The 19616-nt window shown below is 46.5% G+C and overlaps 1 protein-coding gene across 1 annotated transcript in view; it reads right to left on the reverse strand.

Moving 5' to 3' along the window:
• LOC142159549 (SCO-spondin-like) overlaps nt 1-19616 on the reverse strand; it is a 180619-nt gene that overhangs the window by 59924 nt on the left and 101079 nt on the right. The window contains exons 68-82 of the mRNA XM_075214441.1: nt 17715-17885; nt 16989-17241; nt 16810-16856; nt 12314-12484; nt 12095-12226; nt 11621-11763; nt 10333-10427; nt 9218-9267; nt 8571-8744; nt 7689-7859; nt 7085-7173; nt 5780-5949; nt 5650-5696; nt 1652-1852; nt 1393-1563 (exon numbers count right to left, since the gene is read on the reverse strand). Coding sequence (XP_075070542.1) covers nt 1393-1563; nt 1652-1852; nt 5650-5696; nt 5780-5949; nt 7085-7173; nt 7689-7859; nt 8571-8744; nt 9218-9267; nt 10333-10427; nt 11621-11763; nt 12095-12226; nt 12314-12484; nt 16810-16856; nt 16989-17241; nt 17715-17885 — 2085 coding nt within the window. The remainder of the gene's footprint in view (nt 1-1392; nt 1564-1651; nt 1853-5649; nt 5697-5779; nt 5950-7084; nt 7174-7688; nt 7860-8570; nt 8745-9217; nt 9268-10332; nt 10428-11620; nt 11764-12094; nt 12227-12313; nt 12485-16809; nt 16857-16988; nt 17242-17714; nt 17886-19616) is intronic.

Raw genomic sequence — 19616 nt, forward strand, 5'->3', positions numbered from 1 at the left:
GGCTCCTTTCCTCTCATGTTTCCTATAAACGGCTCCTTTCCTCTCATGTCACCTATAGACGGCTCCTTTCCTCTCATGTTTCCTATAAACGGCTCCTTTCCTCTCATGTCACCCATAGACGGCTCCTTTCCTCTCATGTCTCCTATAAACGGCTCCTTTCCTCTCATGTCTCCTATAAACGGCTCCTTTCCTCTCATGTCACCTATAGACGGCTCCTTTCCTCTCATGTCACCTATAAACGGCTCCTTTCCTCTCATGTCACCTATAGAAGGCTTCTTTCCTCTCATGTCTCCTATAAATGGCTCATTTCCTCTCATGTATCCTATAAACGGCTCCTTTTCTATCATGTTTCCTATAAACGGCTCCTTTCCTCTCATGTCACCTATAGACGGCTCCTTTCCTCTCATGTTTCCTATAAACGGCTCCTTTCCTCTCATGTTTCCTATAAATGGCTCCTTTCCTCTGTCACCTATAAACGGCTCCTTTCCTCTCATGTCACCTATAAACGGCTCCTTTCCTCTCATGTTTCCTATAAACGGCTCCTTTCCTCTCATGTCACCTATAAACGGCTCCTTTCCTCTCATGTTTCCTATAAACGGCTCCTTTCCTCTCATGTCACCTATAGACGGCTCCTTCCCTCTCATGTTTCCTATAAACGGCTCCTTTCCTCTCATGTCACCTATAGACGGCTCCTTTCCTCTCATGTCACCTATAAACGGCTCAATTCCTCTCATGTCACCTATAGAAGGCTTCTTTCCTCTCATGTCTCCTATAAATGGCTCATTTCCTCTCATGTATCCTATAAATGGCTCCTTTTCTCTCATGTTTCCTATAAACGGCTCCTTTCCTCTCATGTATCCTATAAACGGCTCCTTTCCTCTCATGTTTCCTATAAACGGCTCCTTTCCTCTCATGTATCCTATAAACGGCTCCTTTCCTCTCATGTCACCTACAAACGGCTCCTTTCCTCTCATGTTTCCTATAAACGGCTCCTTTCCTCTCATGTTTCCTATAAACGGCTCCTTTCCTCTCATGTATCCTATAAACGGCTCCTTTCCTTTCATGTCACCTATAAACGGCTCCTTTCCTCTCATGTTTCCTATAAATGGCTCCTTTCCTCTCATGTCACCTAAAAACGGCTCCTTTCCTCTCATGTTTCCTATAAACTGCTCCTTTCCTCTCATGTCACCTATAAACGGCTCCTTTCCTCTCATGTTTCCTATAAACTGCTCCTTTCCTCTCATGTCACCTATAAACGGCTCCTTTCCTCTCATGTCTCCTACAGATGGTTCCTTTCCTCTCATGTCACCTATAGAAGGCTCCTTTCCTCTCATGTCACCTATAAACGGCTCCTTTCCTCTCATGATTTCTTTGTCCCTCCCTGTCCAATACCTGAACATTCGGTGCTGTTATCTTGACAGACTCGGCTCTGCCTGGACTCGCCCCAACATGGGATACCACCGAATCGTGCGGGGGGGTTATTACACTGCCTGGTCCTCACTGAGTCTCCTGAACATGCATCACAATATGACCAGAGGCCCCAAGGACTCCAGATTCCATTCACTGAAAAAAAATGGAAAAATCATATTAGATGTTCCTGTATCTATGGTCGTTCTGTGGATCTGGGAGATATATAATTGCTCAGTTTTACCTGGACAGTAAGAGGAATAGGGACAGTCTCTCTGCTCCAGCTGTACACCCGTGTCACTATAGTACTGCTGCACTCCATCGCACTGTTGTCCTCCACCTTGGGGTTTTGGGCAGGCACAACTCCGATACCTCGTTACCATCTCTGTGCCACATGTTTTGGAGCAAGGGGTCCAGTCTGACCACTCACACCAGCCTCCTGGAACTTTAATAACACATGGACATTATATGAGTGACCTCTGACCAGTCATTAATGAGCACTGAATGTCATATTGTTTCTTCTTCTCAGTCCCTGGCTAAGTGCATTTCTCTTCAAGTCTAGTACAAGTCCCTACTGGTCTCAATCATCTACTGATCTGAGCATAGTTCTGGTCTAAATGAGACTAAGGGGTATATTTACAAAGCTGCTGGATTTGAAAAAGTGGAGATGTTGCCTATAGCAACCAACCAGATTCTAGCTGTCATTTTGTAGAATGTACTAAATAAATGACAGATTGAATCTGATTGGTTGCTATAGGCAACATCTCCACTTTTTCAAACCCGCAGTTTAGTAAATATACCCCATATTCTACTCTGAAACTAATCCCACTCTGAGCCTAGACCCTGTTTGAACCCAGGCCTGGGTTGAGCCTAGATCCAGTCTGGATCTAATTGTAATCTGAGCCTAGCCCATGTTTGAGTATATCATTTTCTGAACCTAGCCCAAGTCTGAGCCTAGTTTTAGTATAAAATTGTCTGAGCTTAGTTTTGTCTCCTACCTCATTAATTCACCTGTTCCTCTCTCGGACCACCATTGCCTCTCTTTTACCATCTCTCCACCCCTTTCACCGTCCCCATCCCGCAAGGTTACTCTCACCAGGCGTAATCTTGACACAGTTGATCCGACCACATTCTCCTCCTCTCTGGGCTCGCTCCAGTCCCCCATCACCACTCTTTCTTGCCCCGATGAGGCTGTCTCCTTTTATAATCGCACTCTTACCACTGCACCTGACTCTCTCGCCCCACCTGTCACCGTCAAGCTTTGTCGGTCCCCACCTCATCGTGGTACTCAAAACTTACCCGCTAACTTCAAAAATGCTCCCGCAGTGCAGAACGGCTCTGGAGAAAGTCACGCACTCATGCTGACTTCCTCCACTTCAAGTTCATGCTTGCATTTTACAGTTCAGATCTATTGCTCTCGAAACACTCCTTCTTTAAGGCTCTAATTTTTTCCCAATCCTCCAACCTCTGCCAGCTTTTTTTGCCACCTTCAACTACCTCCTCTCCCCTCCCACTCTCCCACTCCCCCTCCCCCCCACGCTCTCTGCTGTCAACTTTGCTACCCACTTCACCTCCAAGATTGAGTTAATACGTCATGACATCTCCCAGCAGTCCCTTCTTACAGTCCCATTCTCATCTCGACCGCCACCTCACTACTTCACTGCTCACCTCTTCTCACTCCCATCTCCAGGACTTTGCCCGGGCTGCTCCCCTGCTGTGGAACGATCTTCCACGTTCCATCAGGTTAGCATCTACTCTCAAAGGCTTCAAGTGTGCCCTTAAGACTCATTTCTTTATTCAAGTCTATCAGTCCTCCTAACGTCCTTGTCCTGGCTCTCTCCCCCAGTTAGTACCACCATATTTGTGTCTCTCACTTCCCTTTAGAATGTAAGCTCTCAGGAGCAGGGCCCTCTTTCCTTGTGTGCTCCTTCTACTATTCCATCACCCCCTGTACCTCTTGGCCTGCTTCCCTAGCCCTGTTATCTTAAGCTTCAGCCTCTTTCTCGCTGATTTCTACCATCACTTTCACTCATTGTCCAAGAAATAATTTGATTAGTATTACCATGTTACCTGTGTGTGTGTGTATATTATTGTTCTTCATTTTTTGTTCTTTCTATATCATGTTGTGTCATGGGTCACTGTTTTCTGTATATGTCATGTACAGCGCTGCAGACCCTTTGTGGCGCTTTATAAATTAATAATAATAATAATAATAATATTAATAATAATAATAATAATAATAAATAGTCTGACTAGTACCATTCTGAGTTTAGTCCAAGTTTGAGTATATCATTTTCTGAGCCTGTCCCAATCTGATTTTAGGCCCTATTTAAACCAAGTCCTGATCTGAGCCTAGTTCTGGTCTGACCCTAGTTCTGGTCTGTGCCTAGTTCTGGTCTGTGCATAGTTCTGGTCTGTGCATAGTTCTGGTCTGAGCCTAGTTCTGGTCTGTGCATAGTTCTGGTCTGAGTCTAGTTCTGGTCTGTGCCTAGTCCTGGTCTGAGCCTAGTTCTGGTCTGTGCCTAGTCCTGTTCTGAGCCTAGTTCTGGTCTGTGTATAGTTCTGGTCTGAGTCTAGTTCTGGTCTGTGCCTAGTTCTGGTCTGAGTCTAGTTCTGGTCTGTGCCTAGTCCTTTTCTGAGCCTAGTCCTGATCTGAGCCCAGTTCTGATCTGAGCCTAGTTCTGGTCTGTGCCTAGTCCTGGTCTGAGCCTAGTCCTGTTCTGAGCCTAGTCCTGATCTGAGCCCAGTTCTGATCTGAGCCTAGTTCTGGTCTGAGTCTAGTTCTGGTCTGAGCCTAGTCCTGGTCTGAGCCTAGTCCTGGTCTGAGCCTAGTCCTGGTCTGTGCCTAGTTCTGGTCTGAGTCTAGTCCTGTTCTGAGCCTAGTCCTGATCTGAGCCCAGTTCTGATCTGAGCCTAGTTCTGGTCTGAGTCTAGTCCTGGTCTGTGCCTAGCTCTGGTCTGAGCCTAGTCCTGGTCTGAGTCTAGTTCTGGTCTGAGCCTAGTTCTGGTCTGAGCCTAGTTCTGGTCTGAGTCTAGTCCTGGTCTGTGCCTAGCTCTGGACTGAGCCTAATCCTGGTCTCAGTCTAGTTCTGGTCTGAGTCTAGTCCTGGTCTGTGCCTAGCTCTGGTCTGAGCCTAGTCCTGGTCTGAGTCTAGTTCTGGTCTGAGTCTAGTTCTGGTCTGAGCCTAGTTCTGGACTGAGCCTAGTTCTGGTCTGAGTCTAGTCCTGTTCTGAGCCTAGTCCTGATCTGAGCCCAGTTCTGATCTGAGCCTAGTTCTGGTCTGAGTCTAGTCCTGGTCTGTGCCTAGTCCTGTTCTGAGCCTAGTCCTGATCTGAGCCCAGTTCTGATCTGAGCCTAGTCCTGGTCTGTGCCTAGCTCTGGTCTGTGCCTAGTCCTGGTCTGTGCCTAGCTCTGGTCTGAGCCTAGTCCTGGTCTGAGCCTAGTCCTGGTCTGTGCCTAGTTCTGGTCTGAGCCTAGTCCTGGTCTGTGCCTAGCTCTGGTCTGTGCATAGTTCTGGTCTGAGTCTAGTCCTGGTCTGTGCCTAGTCCTGTTCTGAGCCTAGTCCTGATCTGAGCCCAGTTCTGATCTGAGCCTAGTCCTGGTCTGTGCCTAGCTCTGGTCTGTGCCTAGTCCTGGTCTGAGCCAAGTTCTGGTCTGAGCCTAGTCCTGGTCTGTGCCTAGTCCTGGTCTGTGCCTAGTCCTGGTCTGTGCCTAGCTCTGGTCTGAGCCTAGTCCTGGTCTGAGCCTAGTCCTGGTCTGAGCCTAGTTCTGGTCTGAGCCTAGTCCTGGTCTGTGCCTAGCTCTGGTCTGTGCATAGTTCTGGTCTGAGTCTAGTTCTGGTCTGAGCCTAGTCCTGGTCTGTGCCTAGCTCTGGTCTGTGCATAGTTCTGGTCTGAGTCTAGTTCTGGTCTGTGCCTAGTCCTGGTCTGTGCCTAGTCCTGGTCTGTGCCTAGCTCTGGTCTGTGTATATAATCTTATGAGCCTAGTTGTGGTATAAATCTGATGTTGTGTGAGCCCAGCTCCAGTCTGATTCTAGTATTGTTCTGAGTTTATTCCAGGTTTAAGTATACCAAAGTCTGCGCATCATCCCTGGTCTATTGAGATCCTATAAAACCCCTGAGATATATAGAGTACTCAGCACTATCCCTGTCTCACCAATCTGGGTACTTACTCCCCTCATTCACCCCAGATACTCAGAGTACTTACATCCCTCCCCCGCTGTCGGTACTCAGAGTACTCACCTGGACAGATATTACTAGTACACTTCATGGTGCCGGTTTCACAGGTGCTGGAGAGAGAAGACAGAATGAGTAGAGGGTCCTGACAGGACGGCAGAGGGGCACTATGGGGCAGAATAAATGGTGATCTTACCAATTGTTACACCCATCACCTCTGGGTATAGTCTCTCCGGGACGATGTCTCTCTCCAGTCAGGATGTCCAGACAGGTGCAGTCCTCCCGATGTACACACATTGTGCCGTTCTCTGCCAGCACCTGCCCTGGGGGGCAGTAACAGCCAGGCTGGCAGTGCCCATCGCAGTGCTGGGTGGGGGAGGGGAAGGAATCATTACTGGCACATCTAGGTCTGTACAATAAGAACTACATCACTTTATAAACAAAAATAAATAATATAACAATCAGATTCCTATGTGGGGCCCAGAGGGTGATCCAGTCCCGGGCAGCGCAGATGGCGACTCCCAGCTGTTCTGCACCAAAAATAATTGATATTTCCTCCATCTCATCTCTCTTTTATACGCTAAAATAAACAAATAAATGCAATCCCAAATTACAGATTTCCTGCCTCAAAACCTTCATTGTCCAGGAAACACCAGACAAATCTGACCACAGAAAGTACAATAAATATCCAAAATATTCAACAAAACGCAACAAGCATCTGAAAATGCTTCAATGCAACTACAATGTAACTAATGTAAATATAATATCAATACAATGTTACTGAAACATAATATAACTATGTAACAATGATGCAGCTGAAATATAAATATAATACAACTACAATGTAACTGAAACATAATATAACAATTATGTAACATTAATGTAGCTGATATATAAATATAACTACAATGTAACTAATGCAAATATAATATCACTACAATGTATCTGAAATATAATATAACTCTGTAACAATAATGTATCTTAAATATAAATATAATTACAATGTAACAGTAATGTAACTCATGACATATTATTATCACTGTAATGTATTAACAATGTAACTGAAAAATAAATAAAATGTAACTAATATGTAACTGAATTGATCTACAATGTAACTGAAATGTAAATAAAATATAAATGTAATATAAGTACAAGTATAATGTATTTATAATGTAACTAAATATAATTACAATGTAACATGTTTTGTCCTTTTAGTTACATATATTTTATATATAATTATATTACATTACAGGTATATATTAATATATCTGTAATGTAACTACAATGTTATTATAATTAAAATGTAAATGAACTAAAATGCAATTATAATATAACTAATGTACCGGAAATTTAACTATAATGTAACTATGATATAACTGTACTATTACTGTACTGTAACTGAAATATTATATAACTATTATGTAATTATAATGTCATTGTAAGGTAATAAGAAGTTATCCAATGAGATATAAACCACACAATCGGTCAAGCGCTGAGTCACCTGACTTAACGCCATATCATCACATGACCTGGGGCACGCCGGCCCGCAGCTGCTGTAGGTAGATTCCGCGATAGCCGAGCAGTTCGTCTCTGGAGGAAGAGACCATATTATTACATCTTATTATTCTGGGTTATTAATATTTCACACTGGCCCTAATAACTGGAATTTTGTGTATTATTACTGCGGAATTAATCTGTCACATTAATCTCTGAAAACTGGATTATTTGATGCTGGACTTCTTATACGAGGGACAGTGATAAATAACAAGTAGCCATAGAAGGTCTGGGTGTAATTAGAATACACCTTGTAAATCTCTGCGCAGCATAAATCTATCCATGTCTTATACATATGAGTTTTACAGTGTCAGCCTTAGCTGACCGGAAGCAGCCATGATGACCAGTGGGCGGAGCGATGCTGCAAATACTGAGAGCAGAGAAGTATGGACATGGCCGTACTGATACTAATGACACATGATACCGGACGTCTATTGTACAATACACATTCCAGGAAGAGCGCAGCCCACACTATAGCGCAATCTCCATCAGGGTCCCCCAGATAGGGCCCCTCCTGTATTCCAACATTATCTCTGCCCGCCTGTCCTCACCCTGGCATGACACAAGCTGGCAGGACTCAATCTCGGTGCCCAGGCCCTCACAATAATCTCCATCTCCGAGGGGGGGTGGATTGTTACACGTCCGCTGGCGAGATCTCACCCCCTCTCCACAGCTCTTGGTACAGTCCGTCCAGCGGCTCCACACGCTCCAGTTCCCGCTTTCTGGAATAGATTTATGGAAGAGACCACATGAAGGAGGGGAAGAGGAGACCACCGAAGCTTATTATAGTGCTCAGACTATAGTGCTCTATGTGTGAGTGAGGAATCTGCAGGACCCAGGTGTCTGCTGTAATGTATTATGTCTCTTTATATCGAGACAAGGACATAACGCTGCAATAAGTGGGACATTCTCTTTATACCTGAACTTCTCAACAGTGATTCATATGTAACACACAACATAGAAGGTGGCTGCGACAACCTGGTGCAACGAAGCCGCAAAGACCCCATAACGTGACTCCCAGCTGCCACTACTGTGCGGTGTGACCACTAATACGGTGACTGTGCATGAAGACTCGCACCAAATCTTCAATCTGAGGGAATTCTGGGCTGTGTAATCAGGTCTCATCCATATATAGTAAAAGGGTGGATTACTAGTGGTAGGACGGTGGACATTGTGTGATTCCACAATGTGTCTCTTCAGGTTTTTCCACCCCTCTGTATCACCTATGTGCACTTCTAGATAACTGAAGCTCTGCCGAGAGCATAGAGGGAGCGGGCGGAGCTGGTGCACGATTCATGTCCCTCTGCACAGCAAGGATCACCCCAAATACATCCTCTCCTCCCCTATATTTTACATCAATAATCTTTCTTTGTAAATTGAAATCTGGTTCTGATGCTCCACAGATCTGTGCGCCTGGAAGATGCCGTTCTCACCGGGACAGGACTCCAGATTACACGGCTGCTCCTCACGGTCAGAACCATCGCAGGGTAAACCGGCTCCAGAGGGGGCGGGATCTGTGCAAAATCGGTAGCGGTTCTGGAACCCTCCTCCACATGTGGATGAACAGTCGCTCCAGGGAGTCCATTGTGACCAGTTCCCATTTATAGCTGTAGGAAAATAAGATGTTGAAGGCCATAGCCCATGACCCATGATCAATAACACTTCCCATGTCCGCACTCTGCCGTCTCCAGCACCGGGCACTGAGTCTATACTCTGCGCCATCGCTGCTCCTCTCTACCGGCTGCCTGACCTTACACGTATGATCAGGTGTCTGCACATCCAACACTACACAGAAAATTGCAATAAACTTAAAAACTGTGACTGATCACACAGCCACTAAATACTTTGTAACCTTCACATTCTAACTGGACAAATATTCAACAGTTACTCTTATGTATCAAACCATTTTCCCATAGATTGTAAGCTTGCGAGCAGGGTTCTCTTACCTCTCTGTCTGTCTGTATTACCCAGTATGGTATTATTACTGTTTGTCCTCAATTGTAAAGTGCTACAGAATCTGTTGGCGCTATATAAATAAATGTTGATGATGATCGGACACCAGTCATGGAGACAGTCTTACCATCACAGGTCAGCTGGGAGCAGTCTGTGATCCGGCCAGTAGAACATGTGCTGGGGAAGAAATAAGGACAATGACTTTATATCTCACTATTGAACCCCATCGGGGCAGTTATCACGTCCCTATTTTCAGGGGTAAGGCTCCGCCCACTTTCCCAGCAGCAAGGGTCAGACACTGATAAGATCTGACCTTCGTGCTGCTAGTTGGGAGTATGACAGATCTGAGGATCCACTGGATCACAGACAAGATTACATTACAGAAGTCCAATATAATATGTTCTGTAAGTCTGGTATATTATGGTAAAACCAAAACCAGCGCATAAAGACTCGTTACACGTAAATAATCACATACACAGTTAGACTCGTCGAGCCTGAGTCATTAAGGAACGTATCTCTGCTATTTGTGTGTATCGTACGCAATTCCCTTCTGCGCCTGCCCAGAACTGGGACACTCGGCCGCCATCAGTGAAAGCAAGTCCGCTGCATATGCCAACGCAAATGACAGTTACGACGGCTTACGATTTCGGGGAGTGAACGGGGCGGGGAAGGGGCGTGTGCCCGTACTCGATGCACAATGTGGACGTGCCAAACTGAAGCGAATGCAGCTACGTCGGAGTGAAGCTCTGAGTGTGGGAAAGTTTCTTGTTTTTCTGCCGTATCTCTTGCACCAGCTACAGGGTTAGTCTAAGTCCTGGGTCAGTAGCGTCTGCAGCTAGAACATGTGTCTGCAATCAGGAGCAACTGTAACAATGTATTTTATGTACAGGAGACATTAAGTGCAGCTAACACTAATGTTTATCAACGGAAAAATACTAATTATTTGATTAATTGATTCATATTTTTTATTTCTGTGCGTTCTTTTAGGTTTCATATTCCACATAGGTAGGTACATATCCTGCAGTGTCTGGTCCAGTACAGCAGAGTGACCCTACAGCCATAGTCATCACCACACGTATCCTGAGATCTCGCTGACTCTGGGACTATGCAGAGACGATGTACATTCCGTTGAGAACAACTGCACGATGCGCTCATTATGCCTTAATGACTGAGGCCCATCGTACATAAATAATCTTATACACAGTTATTAGACTCGTTACACATAAATAATCATATACACACCAGTTATTGCAGTCTCTATGTACGGTCTCCCCGGCTTCATAATAAGCTCCGTTCTCGGTACACGGACAGTCTGAGGTGGGGACGCAGCGGTTATTCTGTGATACAGAAATATAAGAATCACTCACATATACTACAGTGCAGTAGATGCCTAATACTATCTATACCATGGATGTAGCTGCTCAATGGAAATGAGGACGGAGAGTCTGAGGACATGAAGGGAATAAGAACTGAGGGCTGAAATAAGCATGAAGGCAATTTAAAAGCTAAGGCTGTATCATTAAACTGGATTATTCTCTGGGGTTAATAATTAACTATGGAGTACGCCCATCTGATTTTATAGGGGAGGGGTAGACAGCGTCTATAAGTTAGATGGGCGGAAAGTAAAGTAGTCTCTGGAGGCTGGATGTTGTCCACCCACCCTCCCTGATTGGCTGTACTTTGTGGCATATATAATGTGATGGCTGCTTATCGTCATAGTGCTAAGTTATGGTATGCTGGAACTGCTGGTGGAGAGTTGCCGGAAAACGCAGTGCAGTCGACAGCCAGTGGTTGGGGCACACATTACGATAGTGATGTGTGCCCCAACTACTGGTCGTGGTTGGGGCTGAGTGAATCAGCTATAGTCTCGGTACAGGTATCACCCATGTGGGTCGCCCTGTAGTTATGTTACGTTTAGCCCAGAGGATTGGCAGGTTCTGTAAAGCCCGGGACACGGGGTCCCGCTAAGGTAGATATGTGCGCCCAAGGTCTGATTGGTTGACCCCCACTTGAACCTGGGGTTGGATTGACTGCACCCCAGTGGCTGAGGTCCCATTGTTAATGCTGGGACATTCTGGTTCTGCCTGGACGACGTCGGACTGACGATTATTTTTCTCCACCACCATATTTAAATAAACTCTTTTAATTTTGCCACCCTTAGGTTTGGTGTCAGTTATTTAAATAAATAGTTAAGACTTTTAATTCACATTCAACATCTCCTATATGAACAATGATGAGTGATACTGATCACAAGTACAATCCACTTATTAAGAATAAACTTAATAACTGTAAATCTCACTCTCCGCCCAGCGCAGAAATCTCACGTCTCCAATTCCAGAGAAGAAAGTTTCTGCAGCACAACCCAGATAGAGTCACATTGCAGCCAAATACGTTATGTGGGTGAGAGACGGGGGGTGTACAGCGTAACGTAATATAAACCTCCTTATTACCTCATCCACCGCACAGCCCATACAAGCTCTCTCTCTATATAAGGACCATGCTCCCATCTTCACACATGAGGAGAACTCACCAGTAGAACCTCCTCATCCTGGCAGTAGCAGCCTGGCTGGCATGTCCCATTACTGCTCCCAATGTCCAGGTCGGCACAAGATGTGGGACCTTCACTGCAGTCCTTCCACACCTTACCATCCGTGCAAACTCCGGGCTCCTCTCCTGTAAGATGGACAATAGACCTGGGTCACCTGAGGATATCTAACAGGGCTTAGTCTGGACCGTTACCCAGACCACAAGGAAGCTCCTCCCATAAGCCAAGCTCAGGACTGTCTGTAACTGAAATCATGAAAACCGCCACAAGAGAAAACTCAGAATATCTGGGCAGAAGGATTCCGGGAGAAGAGGAGCTTCCTGAAGAATAACAGAGGATGGTTTGTGCAATCGTGCTGTAAATAATCTCTAGAAACTGAATGGATAGAGAACTGAACATCCACCTACTTTTTTACAGGGAATTAATAGCGCAGGCGACATATTGGTCATGAAATCTCACCAGAACACGGACTCAGATTACAGGTGGAGAACTCGATCCGGCGCAGTACGACGCTGACACGGCTGCGATTCCTGTATCCTCCACCACAGGGAACAGAACATTCTGACCAGGGGCTCCATTCCCCAGCAGAGCCTGAGAAAAGAGGGTCCTTGGATTATCAACGTCTTTCTGGTTTCTGCACTCTCTGCATTATTCTTACATTACACCAATATGACCTACCTTTGCACGGCTGTAAACTACAGAACTCAATAGCAACATTGGATCCCTCACAAGCCTGTCCCCCGAACACTGCGGGTGGGTTGGTCCCTGAACGGTATCGGCGTCTGGTTCCCACATTACAAGTCCTGCTGCAGGAGCTCCACAGAGTCCAACTGCTCCAGCCACAGTCCACTGCAAGGTGGGAGAGATGGTGAGATGAGAACACTACAAAGTGGAGAGATGGTGAGATGTGGACACTGCAAGGTGGGAGAGATGGTGAAATGAGAACACTACAAAGTGGAGGATGGTGAGATGAGGACACTGCAAGGTAGGAGAGATGGTGAGATGAGTACACTGCAAGGTGGAGAGATGGTGAGATGAGGACAGTGCAAGGTGGAGAGATAGTGAGATGAGGACAGTGCAAGGTAGGAGAGATGGTGAGATGAGGACACTGCAAGGTGGAGAGATAGTGAGATGAGGACACTGCAAGGTGGGAGAGATGGTGAGATGAGGACAGTGCAAGGTAGGAGAGATGGTGAGATGAGTACACTGCAAGGTGGGAGAGATGGTGAGATGAGGACAGTGCAAGGTAGGAGAGATGGTGAGATGAGTACACTGCAAGGTGGGAGAGATGGTGAGATGAGGACAGTGCAAGGTAGGAGAGATGGTGAGATGAAGACACTGCAAGGTGGGAGAGATGGTGAGATGAGAACACTACAAAGTGGAGGATGGTGAGATGAGGACAGTGCAAGGTAGGAGAGATGGTGAGATGAGGACAGTGCAAGGTAGGAGAGATGGTGAGATGAGTACACTGCAAGGTGGAGAGATGGTGAGATGAGGACAGTGCAAGGTGGAGAGATAGTGAGATGAGGACAGTGCAAGGTAGGAGAGATGGTGAGATGAGTACACTGCAAGGTGGAGAGATAGTGAGATGAGGACACTGCAAGGTGGGAGAGATGGTGAGATGAGGACAGTGCAAGGTAGGAGAGATGGTGAGATGAGTACACTGCAAGGTGGGAGAGATGGTGAGATGAGGACAGTGCAAGGTAGGAGAGATGGTGAGATGAGTACACTGCAAGGTGGGAGAGATGGTGAGATGAGTACACTGCAAGGTGGGAGAGATGGTGAGATGAGTACACTGCAAGGTAGGAGAGATGGTGAGATGAGTACACTGCAAGGTGGGAGAGATGGTGAGATAAGTACACTGCAAGGTGGGAGAGATGGTGAGATGAGGACACTGCAAGGTGGAGAGATAGTGAGATGAGGACACTGCAAGGTGGGAGAGATGGTGAGATGAGGACACTGCAAGGTGGAGAGATGGTGAGATGAGTACACTGCAAGGTGGGAGAGATGGTGAGATGAGGACAGTGCAAGGTAGGAGAGATGGTGAGATGTGGACACTGCAAGGTGGGAGAGATAGTGAGATGAGGACAGTGCAAGGTAGGAGAGATGGTGAGATGTGGACACTGCAAGGTGGGAGAGATAGTGAGATGAGGACAGTGCAAGGTAGGAGAGATGGTGAGATGAGTACACTGCAAGGTGGGAGAGATGGTGAGATGAGGACAGTGCAAGGTAGGAGAGATGGTGAGATGAGTACACTGCAAGGTGGGAGAGATGGTGAGATGAGTACACTGCAAGGTGGGAGAGATGGTGAGATGAGTACACTGTAAGGTAGGAGAGATGGTGAGATGAGTACACTGCAAGGTGGGAGAGATGGTGAGATGAGTACACTGCAAGGTGGGAGAGATGGTGAGATGAGGACACTGCAAGGTGGAGAGATAGTGAGATGAGGACACTGCAAGGTGGGAGAGATGGTGAGATGAGTACACTGCAAGGTGGGAGAGATGGTGAGATGAGTACACTGCAAGGTGGGAGAGATGGTGAGATGAGTACAATGCAAGGTAGGAGAGATGGTGAGATGAGTACACTGCAAGGTGGGAGAGATGGTGAGATGAGGACACTGCAAGGTGGAGAGATAGTGAGATGAGGACACTGCAAGGTGGGAGAGATGGTGAGATGAGGACACTGCAAGGTGGGAGAGATGGTGAGATGAGTACACTGCAAGGTAGGAGAGATGGTAAGATGAGTACACTGCAAGGTGGGAAAGATGGTGAGATGAGGACACTGCAAGGTGGAGAGATAGTGAGATGAGGACACTGCAAGGTGGAAGAGATGGTGAGATGAGGACACTGCAAGGTGGGAGAGATGGTGAGATGGGGACACTGCAAGGTGGAGAGATGGTGAGATGTGGACACTGCAAGGTGGAGAGATGGTTAGATGTGGACACTGCAAGGTAGAGAGATGGTGAGATGAGGACACTGCAAGTTGGGAGAGATGGTGAGATGTGGACACCGCAAGGTGGAGAGATGGTGAGATGAGGACACTGCAAGGTGGAGAGATGGTGAGATGAGGACACTGCAAGGTGGAGAGATGGTGAGATGAGGACACTGCAAGGTGGGAGAGATGGTGAGATGAGGACACTGCAAGGTGTAGATATGGTGAGATGAGGACACTGCAAGGTGTAGATATTGAGAGATGAGGACACTGCAAGGTGGGAGAGATAGTGAGATGAGGACACTGCAAGGTGGAAGAGATGGTGAGATGCGGACACTGCAAGGTGGGAGAGATGGTGAGATGGGGACACTGCAAGGTTGAGAGATGGTGAGATGTGGACACTGCAAGGTGGAGAGATGGTTAGATGTGGACACTGCAAGGTAGAGAGATGGTGAGATGAGGACACTGCAAGGTGGAGAGATAGTGAGATGAGGACACCGCAAGGTAGAGAGATAGTGAGATGAGGACACCGCAAGGTGGAGAGATAGTGAGATGAGGACACCGCAAGGTGGAGAGATGGTGAGATGAGGACACTGCAAGGTGGAGAGATGGTGAGATGAGGACACTGCAAGGTGGGAGAGATGGTGAGATGTGGACACCGCAAGGTGTAGATATGGTGAGATGAGGACACTGCAAGTTGGGAGAGATGGTGAGATGAGGACACCGCAAGGTGTAGATATGGTGAGATGAGGACACTGCAAGTTGGGAGAGATGGTGAGATGAGGACACTGCAAGTTGGGAGAGATGGTGAGATGTGGACACCGCAAGGTGGAGAGATGGGGAGATGAGAACATTACAAGGTGGAGAGATGAGAACATTACAAGGTGGAGAGATGGAGAGATGAGAACATTACAAGGTGGAGAGATGAGAACATTACAAGGTGGAGAGATGAGAACATTACAAGGTGGAGAGATGAGAACATTACAAGGTGGAGAGATGAGAACATTACAAGGTGGAGAGATGAGAACATTACAAGGTGGAGAGATGGAGAGATGAGAACATTACAAGGTGGAGAGATGGAGAGATGAGAACATTACAAGGTGGAGAGATGGAGAGATGAGAACATTACAAGGTGGAGAGATGAGAACATTACAAGGTGGAGAGATGAGAACATTACAAGGTGGAGAGATGAGAACATTACAAGGTGGAGAGATGGAGAGATGAGAACATTACAAGGTGGAGAGATGGAGAGATGAGAACATTACAAGGTGGAGAGATGAGAACATTACAAGGTGGAGAGATGGAGAGATGAGAACATTACAAGGTGGAGAGATGGAGAGATGAGAACATTACAAGGTGGAGAGATGGAGAGATGAGAACATTACAAGGTGGAGAGATGAGAACATTACAAGGTGGAGAGATGAGAACATTACAAGGTGGAGAGATGGAGAGATGAGAACATTACAAGGTGGAGAGATGGAGAGATGAGAACATTACAAGGTGGAGAGATGGAGAGATGAGAACATTACAAGGTGGAGAGATGAGAACATTACAAGGTGGAGAGATGGAGAGATGAGAACATTACAAGGTGGAGAGATGGAGAGATGAGAACATTACAAGGTGGAGAGATGGAGAGATGAGAACATTACAAGGTGGAGAGATGAGAACATTACAAGGTGGAGAGATGAGAACATTACAAGGTGGAGAGATGGAGAGATGAGAACATTACAAGGTGGAGAGATGGAGAGATGAGAACATTACAAGGTGGAGAGATGGAGAGATGAGAACATTACAAGGTGGAGAGATGAGAACATTACAAGGTGGAGAGATGAGAACATTACAAGGTGGAGAGATGGAGAGATGAGAACATTACAAGGTGGAGAGATGAGAACATTACAAGGTGGAGAGATGAGAACATTACAAGGTGGAGAGATGAGAACATTACAAGGTGGAGAGATGGAGAGATGAGAACATTACAAGGTGGAGAGATGAGAACATTACAAGGTGGAGAGATGAGAACATTACAAGGTGGAGAGATGAGAACATTACAAGGTGGAGAGATGAGAACATTACAAGGTGGAGAGATGGAGAGATGAGAACATTACAAGGTGGAGAGATGGAGAGATGAGAACATTACAAGGTGGAGAGATGAGAACACTGGTAGGTGGAGTAATGGTGAGATAAGGACTCAGGGGGGAAAATTGTTAGATGAGAATATGTGTAATATTATAAATGCTACTTACCTGGACAAGGTTCTGAGCCACACAGCATCTCCCCGGAAACACATGTACTGGAAAACAGAGAGGAAAACCTGAATAAATACAGATATCAGTGACGGTTTCTAAACATGAAGAGTCAAAAACATGTTCTCCTGAAATGTTTCTAAGAAACGAATAACTAATAAGTTATAAGAGTAAGTTACCAGTTGTTACAAGCATCCAAGGTCATGTTGTCCCCTGGCTGGTACATCTCCCCCTGGTGGTAGCAGAAACACTCGCTCTGGGGTACACAGCTGTTATTCTGTAGAAACAGCCCCTCCGGACAGTAACAACCCTCATAACAGGCCGCGGCGCACTCCACCTGTGCAGCCTGATCCAGGCAGAGACGGGGACAAACGCCACCGCCCTTGCGGCACTCCTCTGCCGTCTCATAGATCATATTCAGCGGACACAGGTCTGAGAGGAACGACAGGAACATCTCATAAAAATAATAATACTGTCATTCTTAAATTACATCATATAAAACAACAGTACAACAGAGACAAATCATTTCAAGTCCTGTACAGCTATATATAACATTATGTAATAGTATATCAGTATACAGAGCATTACGTAATAGTATATCAGTATATATAAAGATATAAGTGTATATAATATTATGTAATATTATCGGTGGGCTACGTTATCCCAACTACTATATAACCTACAACTAGTATATAGACAAAATAATTCCGATTACTATAACAGCGATGGTTTAATCCCAGACTTACAGTAAGAGGAACAGATGACATTTCAGAAGACACTGACATAATCGGAATGTTCTGGTCTATATACCAGTTGTGGGGTATATATTAGTCAGAATGAGGAGTACCACCAATGTACAGGTATATAAATCATTATACAATAGTACATATAGTATCAGCGCTGACCTCTGCAGGGCTGAGTGTTACACTCCTTCGTCTGTATCTGTGGCCCCCGGCAGTCGGAGCCCCCATGGGAGGGAACTGGTTTAGAACAGGAGCGGTTGCGGGTTTGGATTCCTGAGTCACAGGTGGATGTACATTGTGTCCATGAGCTCCAGGGGGACCATCCGCCTACAACTGGGAGATAGACACACAGCGTGTCATACACACACATGTACAGGAGACAGACACACAGCGTGTCACACACACATGTACAGGAGGCAGACACACAGCGTGTCACACACACATGTACAGGAGACAGACACACAGCGTGTCACACACACATGTACAGGAGACAGACACACAGCGTGTCATACACACACATGTACAGGAGACAGACACACAGCGTGTCACACACACATGTACAAGAGACAGACACACAGCGTGTCACACACACATGTACAAGAGACAGACACACAGCGTGTCACACACACACATGTACAGGAGACAGACACAGAGCGTGTCACACACACATGTACAGGAGGCAGACACACAGCGTGTCACACACACATGTACAGGAGACAGACACACAGCGTGTCATACACACATGTACAGGAGGCAGACACACAGCGTGTCACACACACATGTACAAGAGACAGACACACAGCGTGTCACACACACATGTACAGGAGACAGACACACAGCGTGTCACACACACATGTACAGGAGACAGACACACAGCGTGTCACACACACACATGTACAGGAGACAGACACACAGCGTGTCACACACACATGTACAGGAGACAGACACACAGCGTGTCACACACACATGTACAGGAGACAGACACACAGCGTGTCATACACACATGTACAGGAGGCAGACACACAGCGTGTCATACACACATGTACAGGAGATAGACACACAGCGTGTCATACACACATGTACAGGAGGCAGACACACAGCGTGTCACACACACATGTACAGGAGACAGACACACAGCGTGTCACACACACACATGTACAGGAGACAGACACACAGCGTGTCACACACACATGTACAGGAGACAGACACACAGCGTGTCACACACACACATGTACAGGAGACAGACACACAGCGTGTCACACACACATGTACAGGAGACAGACACACAGCGTGTCACACACACACATGTACAGGAGATAGACACACAGCGTGTCACACACACATGTACAGGAGATAGACACACAGCGTGTCATACACACACATGTACAGGAGATAGACACACAGCGTGTCACACACACATGTACAGGAGACAGACACACAGCGTGTCATACACACACATGTACAGGAGATAGACACACAGCGTGTCACACACACATGTACAGGAGACAGACACACAGCGTGTCACACACACATGTACAGGAGACAGACACACAGCGTGTCACACACACATGTACAGGAGATAGACACACAGCGTGTCACACACACATGTACAGGAGATAGACACACAGCGTGTCATACACACACATGTACAGGAGATAGACACACAGCGTGTCACACACACATGTACAGGAGACAGACACACAGCGTGTCATACACACACATGTACAGGAGACAGACACACAGCGTGTCATACACACACATGTACAGAAGGCAGACACACAGCGTGTCACACACACATGTACAGGAGACAGACACACAGCGTGTCATACACACACATGTACAGGAGACAGACACACAGCGTGTCACACACACATGTACAGGAGGCAGACACACAGCGTGTCACACACACATGTACAGGAGACAGACACACAGCGTGTCACACACACATGTACAGGAGACAGACACACAGCGTGTCACACACACATGTACAGAAGGCAGACACACAGCGTGTCACACACACATGTACAGGAGACAGACACACAGCGTGTCACACACACATGTACA

This window comes from Mixophyes fleayi, chromosome 5 (genome assembly GCF_038048845.1).
Source record: "Mixophyes fleayi isolate aMixFle1 chromosome 5, aMixFle1.hap1, whole genome shotgun sequence".
Classification (NCBI taxonomy): Eukaryota; Metazoa; Chordata; class Amphibia; order Anura; family Limnodynastidae; genus Mixophyes; species Mixophyes fleayi.